The sequence below is a fragment of the Polyodon spathula genome, chromosome 6, assembly GCF_017654505.1.
Source record: "Polyodon spathula isolate WHYD16114869_AA chromosome 6, ASM1765450v1, whole genome shotgun sequence".
Classification (NCBI taxonomy): Eukaryota; Metazoa; Chordata; class Actinopteri; order Acipenseriformes; family Polyodontidae; genus Polyodon; species Polyodon spathula.
In genome coordinates this window covers 28,278,678-28,296,433 of record NC_054539.1, presented here as the reverse complement: position 1 = coordinate 28,296,433, position 17,756 = coordinate 28,278,678, and the positions used below count along the sequence as shown (strand labels likewise).

General features: G+C 37.4%; 1 protein-coding gene across 1 annotated transcript in view; it reads right to left on the bottom strand.

Moving 5' to 3' along the window:
* The window catches only part of kcnk2a (potassium channel, subfamily K, member 2a), a 41,229-nt gene extending 32,651 nt beyond the window's left edge, over positions 1 to 8,578 (bottom strand). Inside the window, exons 1-2 of the mRNA XM_041251572.1 lie at positions 8,466 to 8,578; positions 6,331 to 6,641 (exon numbers count right to left, since the gene is read on the bottom strand). Coding sequence (XP_041107506.1) covers positions 6,331 to 6,641; position 8,466 — 312 coding nt within the window. The 5' untranslated portion in view covers positions 8,467 to 8,578. The remainder of the gene's footprint in view (positions 1 to 6,330; positions 6,642 to 8,465) is intronic.
* Between the last annotated feature and the right edge of the window lie 9,178 nt (positions 8,579 to 17,756).

Below are 17,756 nucleotides of genomic sequence, written 5' to 3'. Positions count from 1 at the left end.
TTGTTTTTTTTCTAAAATTGTGTTTTAACTGTTAAGAAATATTTTAGATATACAGTAGTAGGAGTGAGTATTTCAGGAGATTGTATCTGATATTCCTTTCTGGCAATAGAAAGTATTGTAAAGAAAACAAAATCAAGGCCATATGGTGTACTATTACTTTAATATTGTTATGTTATAATTTCTTTCCAGCAGTTCACTATGGTTCTGTGCAGTATGAAACCAATAAACTAACAGATGACTTGTAAGATAGATGAAATAACCTAATAATTATATTAACTGCCAAGTAATCCATTTATCTCTGACAAGGATACCCATGTTCAACACACAACCAAAAGGGCACAGCTGTAATTGCCAAATTAATTTATTTTTGTTCCACTTTTGACTCACTTTCAATTGTGCTCACCATACTGTATATTCCAGACAGTAAAATACTATTATGTATTAGCAAGAACAAAACTGTATTTTCCCAACCCCTTCAGGTACTCCTTTAGCAATTGAATGCAATATGACTAATTATCCCCATAGTTATCCAACAGAGTAGTCCCCTAGATACATTGCTCAAGAGATGATCAAAGGCAAACTAGCAAACTGAGCCTCAAAGTCATACTTCAAAAAGACGTGTTGCTTTGGTCAGGTTTCTCCTATGGGATTTCTATTACCTATACAGTGCTGTAAAAAAGTAGTTGCTCCCTGTCAGATTTTCTGCATTTTTCACATTGAATTTGGTCAGATCTTTTTGTGGGTTGTAGTAGTATATAGAGGGAGTCTGGGAGAAAAAAAAAAAATGGCACCAAAGTTTGGTGCTTCTTTCAATTGTTTGATGCGCAAAGTAGTCAATCATGCAATCTTCAGCTGTGAAAGTTATTGCCCCTCTAGTTAACTCAACCCAATTAAAAGGGATAATTAGGGTCAGCTGTTTGAATACTTTGGTTAACAATCAGGCCTGATTTGGGCCAGCCCTGCCCAATATAAATCTGACTAACTTTAGCCCTTACCATCAGAGTGAAGATGTCAGCACATAGGTTCTAGAAGCATATCATTCCACGATCAAAAGAAATTCCTGAAGACCTCCAGTAAAAAAGTCTAGAAAGGGTCACAAAGCCATTTCTAAGGCTCTGGGGCTCCACCAAACCAGAGTCAGAGCCACATTGTCCAAATGGAAGAAGTTTGGGACAGTAGCAGATCTTCCCAGAAGTGGCCGTCCTGCCAAAATCTCTTCAAGAGCAAGGCATAAAATCGTCCAGAAAGTCACAAAGAACCCTAGAACAGCATCCAGGGATCTGCAGCCCTCTCTCACCTCGGCTAAGGTCAGTGTTGACTCCACCATCAGAAAGACACTGGGCAAAAACGGGATTCATGGCAGAGTAGCAAGGCAAAAACCACTGCTCACTAAGAAGAACATGAATGCTCGTCTCAAGTTGGCCAAAAACCACCTGGATGATCCTCAAGAGTTCTTGAATTTGGGGATGCTTTGCTGCATCAGGACCTGGATGGACTTGCCATCATTGAAGGAAGGCATTGAATTTGCTCTGTATCAGAGAATTCTACAGGAGAATGTCAGGCCGTCTGTCATGAGCTGAAGCTGAATGGCAGCTGGGTCATGTGGCAAGACAATTATTTGTTCACTCAAGGTCCCTTTTATCTAATAAAATTTTGGTTGAAGATCTGATGACATTCAGTGTCAGAAATATGCAAAAATTCAGAAAATCAGACAGGGGGCAAATACTTTTTCACGGCACTGTATATTGTCCATAGCAATGCTTGTGATGATAATATAATTAGATTGATATTTTTAGTTTAGACTTATTTACTATAATATTTTCTTTTGTAGGTTTGTGTGGTGAAGTGATTACTAAAGCCTACTGTAATTAAAGTAGAATACTTGATATTCTAGTGCAATTTTCATTTAATGAACTATTAATGCCTAAATAAACTGCAATCAAATTAAATGGACATTTTATATATTTTATTAACTTTATTACTGAGAAACTAAAGATCTTTCCAAAATCAAACACATGCAGAACATGACATCTCATGGTAATGTTCTTTTTAACTGCCCTAGTTTCCTATGTGTAAATGATACTGATGTCAATGAATGTAGTTTACACCAATATGCTAATGCACTGTGCAGTGCAACAAAACTAGACCCCAGTTCATTAAGAAGCCTCATATTTCATAGAGAATTGGCCATACGTGTATAAATCAATCCTATTCAACAAAAATACCTTTTGCAACCACATAGCCAACATAACCAGCAGGGGATGGATAGGACTTTTAAATTGCATAGTCCATTTTACACAGAGCAATGTCTCAAGCACTTCAGTCACTGAACAACTGACATGCAGTCAGAAAGACATCGGTCCAGTGCACAACAAAACCACTTTTAGTTCTTGCCCCAGTATTTACTTAAGTGTAGAAGAGAAATGTAGTCATGACACTTGGGTTTGCGATGAACTCTTTATACAGGCGTGTGTGTGTGTGTGTGTTAATTTATTGAACAAAGACTGCAGGGGGTTATCGTAAGCCCTTGTATGAAAGTACTAAACATACAATGGTCAGTTCAGTTGTTTTCATTTGAAATTTAAGCTATAAATGAACATGTTAAATATAATAGCCTTATTTAACTGGCATGTTTGGACTAAGCTTGACCTCTCAGTTTCTAAAAATGTGCCTCCACAAGCAGGTTTCAGATACCCCGTTTGTTTATTTGCCAAGGCTAGTGTTTTAATTAATATGAAACTCCACTGTAAGCGCTTTTCCAAATTTACCGCATAGTCATTTTTTGGCTCGGAAACATCAACCCAATTATAGGTTGCTACCTGCCTGATAAGAACTGATACTGTGGACCACTTTTCTAACTTAAATGAAATGCTCGCTTTGGCTGCCAAATTTGATTATTATAGAAAGGCCATGGATTCAAAACTGCTGCCGACCAGTAAATCTTGCTTTGACTGTCAAAAATAACTATTTTTAGCAAGTCATCTGTGTACTAAAATTATTAAAATACAGTTCACACTTTTGGCTTATTAAATTTTTACATATTTTATCGCTTTTTTGTCTCTCAAACCTCATTTTGGTTCTATGTTTTTAAACCTTTTAATTTTTTTTAATAAATACGCGCATGAGCGGGTTTCATACCCCAATGCTGTCTGTGTTTCTTCTTCTGGGTCGGTGACGTCGCCACACACACACACACACACACACACACACTGGCCTGCCATGTTCCCCCATAGAAAAAAGATGCTAAAAAATACTTGTATATTTTCTATGAAAAAAGTTACAAAAAGAAAACTAAATGTTGTTGAGTGTTTTTATTTTGCTTTGACAGACATTATTCAAGGGTGCAATTGAATAATGAATAATGTCTGTCAAAGCAAAATAAAAACACTCAACAACATTTAGTTTTCTTTTTGTAACTTTTTTCATAGAAAATATACAAGTATTTTTTAGCATCTTTTTTCTATGGGGGAACATGGCAGGCCGGTGTGTGTGTGTGTGTGTGTGTGGCGACGTCACCGACCCAGAAGAAGAAACACAGACAGGATTGGGGTATGAAACCCGCTCATGCGCGTATTTATTAAAAAAAATTAAAAGGTTTAAAAACATAGAACCAAAATTACACAAAGCAAAAGGGCACATGGGCCAAAACAAACAATAATGCAGCTAGTGCAGAATGCAGACTGAACTAGCTGCATTATTACAACCAACTGCAGCTAGATCAGAATGCCGCTGCCAGGATCCTTACCAGATGTAAAAAATGTGATCACATCACCCCCCGTCTTGCCCAGCTGCACTGGCTACCTGTAAAGTTCAGGATGATTTTCAAAACTCTCCTGCTCACCTACAATAGCCATCATCACACAGGTCCCAAATACCTCCCCAACCTGTTGTCCCGTTATGTCCCTGCCTGCAAGCTGAGGTCCTCCGACTCTGGCCTACTTGTTATCCCCAAGCAAAAGTGCACCACACTTGGACAGCGCTCATTTAGCTTCATGGTTCCAACTCTTTGGAACTCCCAGCTTTGGTGCGTGATACTTCCACTGTATTTAATGCACTATTTAATGTATTATGCTACTACATTGGCTTATGCACTTTCTAGTGTATTTAATGTATTATGCTTTTTTTTAACTGTATATCATGTATTATGCATTTCTCAGTATTTAAGTAACATGGATTTTCTTGCTGTTACTGCAGCTTGTAAAGCACTTTGTGATGGTGGTCCATTATAAAAGGTGCTATATAAAATAAAGATGTATTATGTTAACAAGTATCGTGCTCTTTGATCCAGCAGGAGTAGCAGTTGTTTTCTTTATAGCTACTGTTTTACCTTCTCGCTCCGAGACTTGTTCTCCACTCCTGAACACTCATCCTCATGCAGCCAAAGCTTCTTATAGATTATTATAGTGGTAACCGACGGATTAACTAGCTATCAATTATCCTATTAACAACTCGGTCACACTTTGAATGGGTTTAATAATTCTGCATGACTGTCAGCTAATTAAATAATCAGTAGCCAACAGCCGCACATTCTCACGAGGTATTAAAATACAAAATCACTCATCTTACCAAACAGAATAAATAACAGAATCAAAATACAAATCCTAATATGAACAGCCATTAACAGCTCCGAGGCTGGCTCCTCCAGCCCCAGCAAATCCTTGGCAGTAATCCCCAGCCAATAGCACACAGGCAACCAGAGGCAATGGCCAGCTGGGAGCAACAAGTAGTCTCCCTCTGGTGATGGAGGTGGGAGCTGCAGGTAGTTTTCCCTCTGGTGGTGGAGGTGGAAGCTGCAGATAGTCTGCCTCTGGTGGTGGAGACGGAAACAGCAGGCAATCTTCCTCTGCTGGTGGTGGCGGGAACAGCAGGGCTTCTCTCCCTCATGCTGGAGACGCAGGCTTACCCTTCTTTGGCTGTGGACACTCATGCTCCCCCCTTTTCTGGGCCGGCAGCTCCTCTCCCTCTTGGAGGGGGCAGCATACCACCGTGTGCCCATACTCGCCACATGCAAGGCCACTAAGGAGGTCCTTCAGCCCATCATCCCACTTAATTTGGGCTGTGTCGCAGTTCCCCCAGATCCAGTTGTACATATTTTCTTTCCCACTCCTCACACAAAAATCCAGAATTTTTTTTCAAAAAGCACCCACAGTACTGTCTCCCTCCTGGCCTGTGACTGTTGCACTGTAATTCCACTTCTGATCATAATATGTGGCAGGCTGGCATGTGTGGTGACATCACAGTCCCAGAAGAAAGCAGACAGACAGCACTGGGGTATGAAATGCGCTCATGCGCATATTTAAAAAGGCTTAAACAAAACAAAATAGCAAAAAACGCACTCGTTCTCCACTCCTGAACTCTCCTCCCCCTGCAGCTAAAGCTGCAAGTTCTTATATTGGTGACCGAGGGATTAACTAGCTATTAATTATCCTGTTAACCCCATGGTCACATTTTGCATGGGTTTAATAAAAAAGCTAATTAAATAATCGGTAGCCAACAGCCATGAATTCTCACAAGGTATTAAAATACAAAATCAAATAATGGCGGGCAGCACCTCGCTCGTCCTGCCAAACAATACATAATAATAATACAACAAAAACAAAATATAGTATGCACTGGGATGTAGAGTATCCCATCACAGTGAACTAAAATAATTGCAGCTGACTACACCACAGTCACTTGTTCAAAAGGATATGTTTTATGAGGATTAGTCTCAGCACTAAATTAAAAAAAAAAAGACAATCTAGTACCAATTCTTTAATGCTGGGCATGTATTACATCCTTAAGCTGTTTTACAGCAAAGCTTAGAAAATTAGACCTATCTTTTTTTGTTTGTTTTACCAAGTATCTTATGATTGGATAAAATATGTTCTAGCTCAGCAAGCAAAACAAGATTGTTGCATGTGTTTTACCAGATGTTCACATCATTTTATACAAAACCACTTATGTTGATGCTTTCAGAACAGTGCCATTGTAACGTTGGCCATTGTATACCTTTTAATTTTAAGAGAACTCTTAATTTTATATCTACCCATCTATTGTAAAGTAGAAGCACTATTTCTCTGTAGTACTCCTGTATTTTTTTAATGTGTATTGAGCAGGAGACAGGCAGCCTAATTTAGGGGTCATAACAGAACATCTGTCTAAATTACCAATCCTTACATCAACACATTGCATCAGCCTGGTGCATGCTGCTAATTTGCATTAAGTTAAATCAACAACTCCTGTCTTTATTCTGGCAATTATAAGATTAAAGAGAGAATGTCTGCATCTAGACATGTAGCTAAAGTGAGCGCCAATTCTTCCTCTACAAAATGATGACATGCTCATTACCTGAACGAGGTCCTCCAGCTCAGTGGAGTTCACGCAAGAGTGGCTAGATAGGAACTCCAGCTTCCCATCCAGAATCGCAAGCTTCTGCAAACTCTCATGAGGCTGCTCCAGGGCTTTGAACACTGTAGCACCAATGATCAAATACAGTACAACTAAAAGGAAGATGGCAGAGACTGTTTTCCACTTCATGACTGTTGTGATTGAGTCACTGTCATCATCTGAATTTAAAACTATGGGTTTGGTTGAAAAGGACAGGCGAGGTTTAGTGTTATGTGTTGCTGATTTTGGATCCAGGAGATCAGGTGCTGCCACTGGGGGGGAAAAAAAAAAAAACAATATAAGTTTTAGTATGATAAAGTTGCATTTCTGCCCTTATACTGTAATATAGTAAGTTAACTGTGTGTAACTAAAGCAACATGAACAGTACAAACAGTGCATTATTCATTACACTGACTCCACTTTTGTAGGGTTTAATCAATATTGGAATGTATGTACACATTAAAACTTTTATATAGGCCTATTTAATTTTCTTCCACAGAAAATCTTATGTTTAATGTTGTACAGTACATATTTTGCAACCAAGCATTTAAAATATGTTTGTATATAGAATACAAAAAAACATTAATATACAGGCTACTGATGTTGAATAAAAAAATAGCCAAACAAATCAATCATGATATTGTAATATGTAGGAGACTAGGAAACACATTTACAAATGGTATAAATGAAAATACTGTGGTACTGGCATCTTAATTCTGTGTATTATATTGTATATTATAAGCTGCAAACAACCGATTAAAAACTGAATTGATTCAAAATAGAACACAAATATTACTAGGTATAAAGATTCCAGCTGAATTGAGAGTGATCACGTTCTATAAATGAACATCCCACACTACCAACCACTGCATCACACGCATGCCTATCACAAGTGGTCTATGCATACTGAAAACACTGCATATTTAAAAATCAGATTTTTTTTCCTATCAAATCACTAAAGTCATCAAAATAATCGATTATATAATGTATCAAACTTCTTGGAGATTAAAAACTGCTACTACAACACACATCGCAAAGCTTACAGGTGCAGCACTTTCATTATTATATGCAATTAATAAAATCTACCAAAGTCAACACTCAGGCAGACAAGACCAAAAAAACATAAATGGCAGTTTTCTAATATTGTTTCCGTTTCTATGCACTATAGTAACCTTATGCACTAGCACAGAGATGGGTATTGTAATATACTCACGGATCGGATAGGAAATAACGGAGGATTCTTCCATTCTTCCCAGCCATGTACTTTCTTTGATAATCACTGGAAAAATAGCTTTCTTTTGGGTAAATATTTTTAGTAACGGAATGCGTTGGAGGCAAATGTTTACTTTAAGTCTTCCAAATATCGCAAAAAAAGAGCCACGTTTGTGTCTACACTGTAAGAGCACTAGGATTGTCCTGTAAGCAGCACTTGCAGAAAACCAAAATTGATTACACTATTCATTTTACGATCGAAGACTGTTAGTGCAGACTCACACAGCAACAGACAACTAAAATAATCTACGATGTCTTGTCAACATCAGCAGTTTGTAACACAACACGAAAAGTACTTTAAAAAAAAAAATCTTTCAGGAAATTCACAAAGTAATGAAATAATCAAGATCAGATTATAAAAGCACGTAAATGTACCCATTTTAGCAGTGACCTATACAATGGCTGACGAATAAATGGTTTTGCCTGATAAGCACTTCTCTCAATAATCCCACGACCATACAGTATTGACAACTTTATTCTTTTGCACGAGTTACAAAACGAGCAACCAACAAAACTGCAACCCAACTACTCTTGCAATAATACAGATTAGACGACATCAACAAATTACCTGAGCTGGGTTCTTTCTTCAAATATACTGTACTGTGCACTCGCTTCCAGATAGCTAACTAGTGCGAATACCAGCCTTGTGCAGTATATTTCTTAAAATGCTCAGATGTAGATACATCAAACAGCTGGCAGCTTTTACATACAACGCAACACACAAAACAATTTAAATTGTAAATAATAATAATAATAATAATAATAATAATAATAATAATAATAATAATAGCAAATCTTTGCAACTGACAAAAAATACGACTTACTTATTCTGTACCAAATGCCTTGTCGTCTTGTTCTTCATCAGCAGCAATTTCCTCAGGATTTTTTTTTTTTTTTTGACAAGCTCATTCAGTGAGGACGTTTCCACATGGTGAGGAATGTGCTTCACCTCTTCCAGCGCCTAGCTACATCTGTCTCTTCTTTTCTCAGTTTCAACCTCCCATTGAAATATTTCTCACAACAGAACACGCGCACGCGGTTGAGCAAAGAAAAAAAAAAGCAAATAAAGGGGAAAATTGCTTCCAGGGAAATTGGGAAATTCTTCCCAGTCACAATAAATACTAGGTACCGCTGGGTAAATTGGTGCACGCACAATTTTATTAGCCCAGTTAAATACAATTATTTCATTAGCACATCGTTTTCTTTTAAAAATGGCATGCCTTATTATGACCCTTCGATGGTACATACATTTTACATTTTGGTTGCATTTTAGTAATTATGGAAAAATGCAACACAGTAGACAAGTAACGTTCAGTTTCATAATTAACGATATTTGTGTAAAGAAACTACACTTTCTTTTCCAGAAACACTGGACAGAACCACATTCCACTGCTGGTAACATTCAGTGACAGCTTGGGAAAGAGTCGCATAGTCTTAAATTGTGATGAAACTTGTAAGGATCTTTTGCACAAGTTATAAGTATGTTATAGTCTCTGAGAATATAGAACACTGTTTGTCACAATGTATTGGTATTATCAGAATAGGTTGGGGGGGGAGTGGTGGGGTCTGCCATGTTTGATTTATTTAGATAACTACTTGACCAATTGTGATTAAACCTGCTGATAACCTTTTTTTTTTTTTTTTTTTTTTAAAGTCGGAGTGTATCATATTCTGGGGGTATATGGAATTTACCTTCTCTGTATGTCACACTTGTGCTTAGGCCAGTTTTGATTGTATCCATTGTTACATCACTCATTAGTTATAAGGCTTTCCTTCAACAGGGGTAGCAAATAATAAGAAATTGCTGTACCTTTAAACATTTCCAGGATGTTCAGCAGCAACAGCTGACACTGCTAGCAAGGATATGGTGTGCAAACGCTTAATATTCCAGTTAAAGATAATAATGCATTTTATTCCCTCTTAACACAAATGACACGCATTCAAAGAAAACACCTGTGTGAGCACTTGGTTCTTTATTTTTAACCTTGAAGCATTGTTTTCCTACATACAGTTAGCCATCTGGTAGTAAGTTTTAATTATAGTGTTTTCTTTTTTCTGGCTACTTAAAACAAATTGCATGCAACGGGAAGTAACTATTTCAAAGCACATCTTTAACTGACTTTTCATTCTTTTCACCTTGCAAATATGAAGTACTATATAGTACACATATATTTAGTCCCTTCAGCTCTATAGACTTGTGTAACCTTTTTTCAGTACTGGAAACATAATAATAATAATAATAATAATAATAATAATAATAATAATAATAATAATATCTCAGTTTGAATACAGTCAAATGCGCTTCATGCTGCAGGATTGTCCATATTCAGCTGTTGTTGTTAATGTAATGTTATGCTTGTGTTGATTCAGGCTATGCAAGGGTTCCAGTAATGGAGGTTTTATTTAGTTTCTCAATCAGAACACAGCACAGTTTACACAAAACTAAAGTATATGCAAGAAGTATATCTTACTGTTTCTATGTGTTATCTTGCTTTTCCTATGTATCCCTTTTTGGAAGCTGATTAAAAAAAAAATGTAAATATTTCAGTACATTAATATGGCATCCAAGAAAAGCATTGTGTGGAATTTCACTATCAAGCAGAAAGTGAGCGAGTAATGTTTTTTCTCATAGTGAATGTATAGTGATTTTTGGAGTGTGTATGCTAAATGTTTATAAAATAAATGTTTATGGTTTTCAGTCTGTTGTCTGGAGTACACCACTCACAATACTATAGTTATTTGTTTATTTATTTTTAAATAAAGACTACTTATTTGAGCTTTTTGGTAAGAAACTATAATCTACGCAGTGCAATTCTGGGAACAATAAGCTACAAACAACCCAACGAGCAAGATGGGCAGAGTGGCCTCTTCTTGTTTGTAACCTGTCTTATGTTCTTATCTTCTAATAACTGTAAATAAAGCATTCCATATTGGAAGCCACATGGTAATTATTATTAGGAGATAATTAAGAGTTATCACTGACATAAACCAACAGGGTGTTATGTTGTTTTCTTTCCGATTTAGTTCCTGAGAAGAATAGTATATGTATATTATCAAATACATTAACAATGCAACTGTAGGCTTTGATCTGAACTATTCGTACATTATATGACAGCTGACCTCTACTGTAGATTTTATTAGAATTATCCAGATAAAAACCTAAGAGTAAATAATTCAATCTTGGTACAGAAAATGGCATATTAGATATTACAATAACGTTTCCTTAGGTGATTGTGGATTTGCAATGCGTCCTTGGCTTTTAACACCTGAATGAACACAAAAAACTTTAAAATACTTAATTAAAAAAAAAAAAAAAGAATATTGTGTTGAAAAAATATTGCATGGTTTCTGAAGTACTTTATAATGTTCCTCAGAGTGTTCTGAAAAAAAAGACACCATTTCCAAGATGATACTGTAAAAAATAGATGTTTACAGAAAAAGACTCAACCACAGCCAAAAAATGCCTGGTCCTGGGGGACCATCCCACTGAAAAATGTTTGGTAAAGTAGTTTAATACCAACAAGCAAAATGTCAAAATTTGTTGTGTGGTTCTTGAAATATCAGCAAGTTTCCAAAAAAATATAATAAAGTAAGAACACAAAGGCCAGATGCTCCTCAGTAGCTCAACACATTTGAAGAACTTTGTATTAATTAACAAGTATATTAAATTCAAAGCAATAAACTATTTAAAACAAATATTTTTGTGCTGTATCATAACTTTTTCCCAAATGTGAAACCAGTGTGTTGGATGAATTATGCAAAAAGAAGCAAAAAGGAGTTGGGGCTGCCTAATTAATGTCTACCATTACTAATTGTCTATTTAAGCCACAATCTTATGCACTTCTCCTGCCTAGTGTTTTCTCTTTGTAGATAGCGTGTAGACTTTTAAAAATGCCTAAACCTCGTCGCTTTGTTCTCTCATCTCCAGTCCGATGTTGGACCCTATGTGACATCAAAAAGATGTAAAGCATAGGTCTGTAGTAGTTTTTTCTCTGGAAAACGCAGAGAAAACTTTTCAATGGCCGAATGTGACCTATAGGAGCCGAATGAAGCCAAAAAATGGCGTATCTGATAGCCCCGTGCACCTTAGACAAACAAACACAAAGGAGTCCAGCGCTCAAAGAATATCACAGACATTTGCAGAGCTTTTTGAGATGTTATAGTAATAAAATAATGACTTGGATTGCATTATTGAGGAGTTTGGTGATAAAAAGAGTGATCAGGAGAGGATTTTTCAGTATGCGCTTTTATAAAGAGGTATGTGAAAAATACAGCGAACAAGAGGTGGGTCTTGACTGGAGATGCAGTACTGAGTGTCCACCCATCTCTATGTCACTTGTTCAGGATCTGCTGGGATGGTAAATATTATTTCTCCACACAACTTACATTTGGCTGCCGTAGCAGCCTGTAAGTATTCAACACTCTTTCTGAAGCACTCTGCTGGATTCTCCTCAACTCCTACCGCATCCCATTCCTCTTCCACCTAATGGTTGACTTCCTTCTTATCTCCCCTCCCTCACACCCTCCAGCACAAGCAATCATTCACCTGAGGACCCTGTTTTCTTCACTCTGTTCTACTTTCCAAAGAGAAAACCATCGTCCCAGTCAAATCACTGGAATTTCTCAGAATAACTCTCGACACAGAAAAAATCAAAGCAAGCCTCCCTCCAGCTAAGCTGGAATGCTTTTTCTCCTTCATCAATAAATTTTCAGATTTCATCCTCCATCACGAAAGGAGACCTTCTATCTCTTCTCGCCCACTTCAACTTTGCGTTACCTATCATTCTCCAGGGCAGAACATTCATTTCACGTCTCCTTGCACTTTCCACAACAGCCAAAAACTTAAATTTTCATATCAACATATCCTCTGAAGCCAGAAAGGTTATAAGGATGATGCCCTTTCTCATTTGCAGATATCACAATTCCATCAACTGGTTCCCTCAGCATCCCCATCCCTTCTTCAAACCCCACCTATTCATCTGCTTCTGCTTGACTGAACCCAACGTTCTCCAATCTCCTGCAATCCGCCCGACAATATATGGCCGCAGCCTTGGCCCCTGCCGCCAGATAATTTTACTCTACAGACTGGTCAACATTTATTACCTTCTCCATCCAACCAAGACTGCATCCTAGCCAGCTCTGCACCTCTAAAACTGACCAACTTCATCAAGGACATTTCATTCAGCTCTCAAAAATCGACTCGCCAGTATGTCCCCGTACATCGCCTCTAAGAAGCCATTTCTCCCATCAGATCCACTATTTATCAGCTCCTCCCGCACAATTATATCCCACCACTGGTTCTCCTCTCATCTTGCTACCTTTTTCACCCGAGTAGGCCTGCCTCCTCAATTCTAACCCTCATTTATTCAGAATCGGAGCAGCCACTTCCACACCAAAAGCCAACATGAATATTCACACAATCAAAAATATGGGGCGCTGGGCTTCCTCAGCGGTAGATATATATATTCATTCATCACCTACTGACATTGCCGAAGCCCATCAAAAAATCATTAGCATGCCCATAATGGGGGCCACCTGTCTGCCGGGTCTGCCAGAAATTTTCCCCTAAGAGAAAATGTTTTCTCTCCCCTAGGTATACACATACTATCACACTAACTATTACTTAACCACTCTCTTTTTCATCTTTTTTGTCCTTTCTTGTTTTTCTGGTATGCCTTTCTTTAATGTCATGTACTGGTGTGTGTCCTGTTGTTTGTCCCACGGTGGGGTTTCTGTGGGGAACCAGGGGACCTCATGACCTGAGTCTCTGTTCTATTTCCATTGGGACGTGACCTGCTTTACGCTCTCAATCTGTTGCAGGTTCCCTGCAGGATACCTCTCTGCTTCTGGCTTCGGAGGCCTGTGCCTCGCCTCATCCAAGGGCAGCACCAGATCAGCGAGGGAACCCTTTCTCTATCTCTCCTTTCAGGTCCTGATTCATCGGACTTTCCTTAGCCCTGAGAGGCGCCTCTGCCGAGTCAGAGCCCTTTTATGTGTTTTCAGATCCTCGAGGCTTCAGCCTTCAACCAAACCCGGTCCTACATAAAGGCAGCTCATCGGTCGGCTATCTCTTCTATCCTAACTTCAATCTGGATCCTTCAAGCCCGCTTCTAAGTCTGGGCCATAGACTCATCTTCTATCTGAAGTCCGGGCTCTCTTTGTCTGCCTCTGTCCCACTAACAAGCTTATTTCTGCTTCCTCTACTCTATCCTTACAGCCTCAACAAACACCCTGTGAATTTTAATTTAATGTGGGAGGGCACAGCAAACATAATAAAATATAACAGTATGCATCCAATTACTTAGGAAAGGAGAAAAATTGTATTTCACTCAGATAGGCCTTCAGGAAATATGCTTTCTTCTACTGACATTAATTACAATAATTTTACTGCATACATGGGATTTCGGATAATTTTGAAAATAAAATACAAACATTTAAGAGAAAAAAAGCAGGTCTGGAATAAAGTATTTACTTTGAAACATTTTTTAAATAGCATGGTTCCATTTGCCAGAAAAAAAACTGTCCTTGAGTTTATCTGTGTAAATACAGGTACTATTAAATTTGTTGTATACCAGGTTTTTTATTGGAATACACTGATTTATTTATATTTTAGGTTCAATTTATAAACACAACTGGAGCATAATATTCACCACTGACTCTAAACATTAAAACAACATCACAACTGTAGGTATTAATGTGGATGTTTTTTTTGCATGAGCATTTACAAAGAAATTATCAACCTGTTTGTTATTCCTCTTGTGATAAGCCCACCAGCTAAACATTATCATGAGACAGGATAATAATACAGACGGGTGCTTATTAATACCATTCTCAATTAAATCAGTAAGAAGCATTGAATGATCAAGTTGGGATTGGGAATGGTTTAGTTTCTATGATATCAACCAGGTGTAACCGGTAAAGTGAAATGTGACATTTTCCACTAATCTTCATTGGCAAATTTACACTACAGTGTAAAAGATCCGATCAGGTCAAAAAAGACAAACTTGGATGTGTGCACATGGTTTAATTAATTAGGGGAGCAAAATAATATTTTTCAAGCTGAAGCAGATTGGTCCTCTGTTAGATAGTAGGTATAAATAACCACACTTTTATAGTAAACTGAAATACATGTCATTCAGTCCTCACAAAAATATTAGAGCGCTTTATGTCTTTCCATACATATACACATATCAGGGCAGTAGCCAGCCATAAAATATGTATAAGAAGCTACAGTGTCTATTGGGGGCAAGCTCCCAAATCGTACCTCAAATGATGTAATAATGTTCACAACCTGGGTCCTAGTCTAAACTATTGTTAGAATTGTTGAAATTTGCATAAACTGGACCCACAAAACTGCAGTTAGCAAGCTGCTTCAAAAAGCAGTTTAGAATTGGAATATTAGTAAGCTGGATTTGCTAAATTGTTGACTACCAAGGGAATGTATTATTTCTTATTATTAGGCTGATATATATATACTTTTTTTTTTCTTTTTAGTCAACAGTATTACTTTGCCTCACCTTGTAAAAAGTTGCTAATAATGCTTGTTTTTTTTCAAAGTTAATCAAACATATTTAACTAACACAGCTATGGTGGTCTGAACTGAGTCATATGGTGTTGCTGTAGTCTGCAATGACAGTAAAAGATTTTGCGGCAAAGAACATGTAAAAGAGCCTAAATAAGGAACTATTAGTATGATTTTAACCAAGGCCTATGCTTTGGGTGCCTTATAGCTGGCCAGCCTATTGTGAACAAATCTTCAAAGACAAAACAAAGAAGGCTCCAGCAATACATTTATATAAACAAACATATGGCATGTTTTGCTCATTCAATACACCTCTGTGTGTTCAGTAGGGTCTATGCTATCTGCTCTCTGCACTCTGTACCAGGCATGAAAATAGTCAATGTTGCAGGGCATGTTGACATAATGTCAGTTTACTGCCTCAACAAATAAAGCTATAACATCCTGTAAACTTATTTTCCCCAGCTTAATATACAGTGTGTGTTGATAAATCAAACTATTGATTAGGACATTGCATCTCTGCTCTTATAAAGATTATAAATAGAATAGATAACCAACCGTTGAGCCACAACTGTTGTTACATTTTTGTATTTGATTTCAAAGTTAGCACACACTTCTACCCTGTTGATAGTCAGCTCCACAACTCTGCCTGTTAAATCCATAACGTCAAAATCTTTGTTCTTCTTTCCATGTAGTTGTTCTAACAGAACACTTATAAGCTTTCTTCTGTCAGTTCACCATTGCTAAACAGTCAGCAAATCCAAAATACACATGAGTTGGGGAAGCTTTCAGAACAAACTTTTGTTTTTCCCAATACCATTACAAATTATTCCCTGTCTTCAATTGAAAGGGGATGTTAGAAAAGATGTGCTGGCAATAAATGACATTTATTAAATGGCAATAAATAAATGTAATTGATATGTGTTATGTTGGGACATGGCCATATGCCTTACAGGATATGGGTTTCACATGCTTGAAATTAATGTACCTTTTCTGTTATAACATAATGCATAATTCATATTTGTTCCAATCTATCTGTTATTCAGTTGCTTCACTATCCTTAGTATCTTGTCTGATTGACAAATGGGAATTCGTCACTTTTTTCTTTACGGTAGGTTATCATTATCCTATGCTGGAAGAGTGCTAAGTGGATTAGAGCGAAATGTCAAAAGGTCAGAGCAGTGACAGTAAGCTATGTGACAATTCCCTCCGGGCAGTGGTGGAAGAAGAGAAAGATAAGCCCTGGTGCAGGACCTTATTGTGGGCCTGACTTTTACATAATACTTTTATAAACATGAAGCATGCCAAGTCACGTGTTTAATATTTAACAATATTTTATTCTCAGAATGTTAGCATGTATGAAACGGTATACAACTACATGTTATAAGAACCTTTTCTACTCAATTACTTGAATATCATTTTGCATGCATCTTTATTTTCAATACTACATGCTTGTTTAATCACAAGCTAATCAGAAATGCAGGCATGCACCCGTTAACAGCTTCTGCCTAAACTACAGGATGAATCATGCACACAGTATATAACTGCAAAAGACTGCTGAACAGTACCCCAAAACCTTCCAAAACTGTTTTGCAATATTGAGAGACCACTAGGTTAAAGTGCAAGTAGTCGCAGAGTTGAAAAAAGAGAGTTTGTGGGCCCCTGTGCAGCTGTCCTGGCTGCACCGACTATTACACCACTGGCTCCGGTATACAGTTTGGATCTGGTATACAGTTTGGATCTAAACTATTGTACCTCTCATGTGAACTACATAGGAACAACCCCTCCCCCCAGGTATGCCCAGTTTCAAGTTGTGTTCAGTTAAACTCATACAAGATTTTTATTGACAGCTGCAATAGGATGTCATTTCTGTTTCTGACACATTGATTTGTTTTAATGTCTACTGCCCTAAACAGCAATTGAGAGCTTTCTAAATAATTAAACCTGACTGGTAACGATATCTGTTTTGATTGCTGTGACAAAGGGGTTAGCAGCAGTTCTCAAAATACAGGTAGCTACATAGAAGAATAGAATGTTTTCTTGTTTATTGGAATAAATCAATAGTAATGACATACAACCATTTCATATCTCCCCCTGGCTCTCAGAGAGCCTCCTTGCTAATGTTACACCATTAAAATATATAGATTTGCCTTTAAACTTAATTCCAAATAAGGCCCTAAAGAATCTGAAACTAATAAAAACTTCCACTTAGAAAGTGTAATCAATTTTTCACAGTACAAAACACAATAACAAGACAGTCTGATTTTAATTCAAATGTATCCTGTATAATTTTTTGAGCAGTCTCACCCAGTGTCCAGGAATTGAGGAGGCTACTGAAAAGCAACTCTTTCAATGATACTACAACATTTCTACAGGCTTGTGGCAATGTTGCCCCACCCCTGTGTGTATTTCGGTGTTGTATGTTACATGTAGTGTGTTAATGTTGGTGTATAGTCAATGGTACATGGGATATAAATGATTCTGTGTAACACGAGTGGTTTAAAATGTATATTTGTATTTAGGCACGAGGATTGCACAGCACTTCCTGTGCAGGTAAAATGTAGTAATATATGAGCACGGGGAATTGCACTATTAA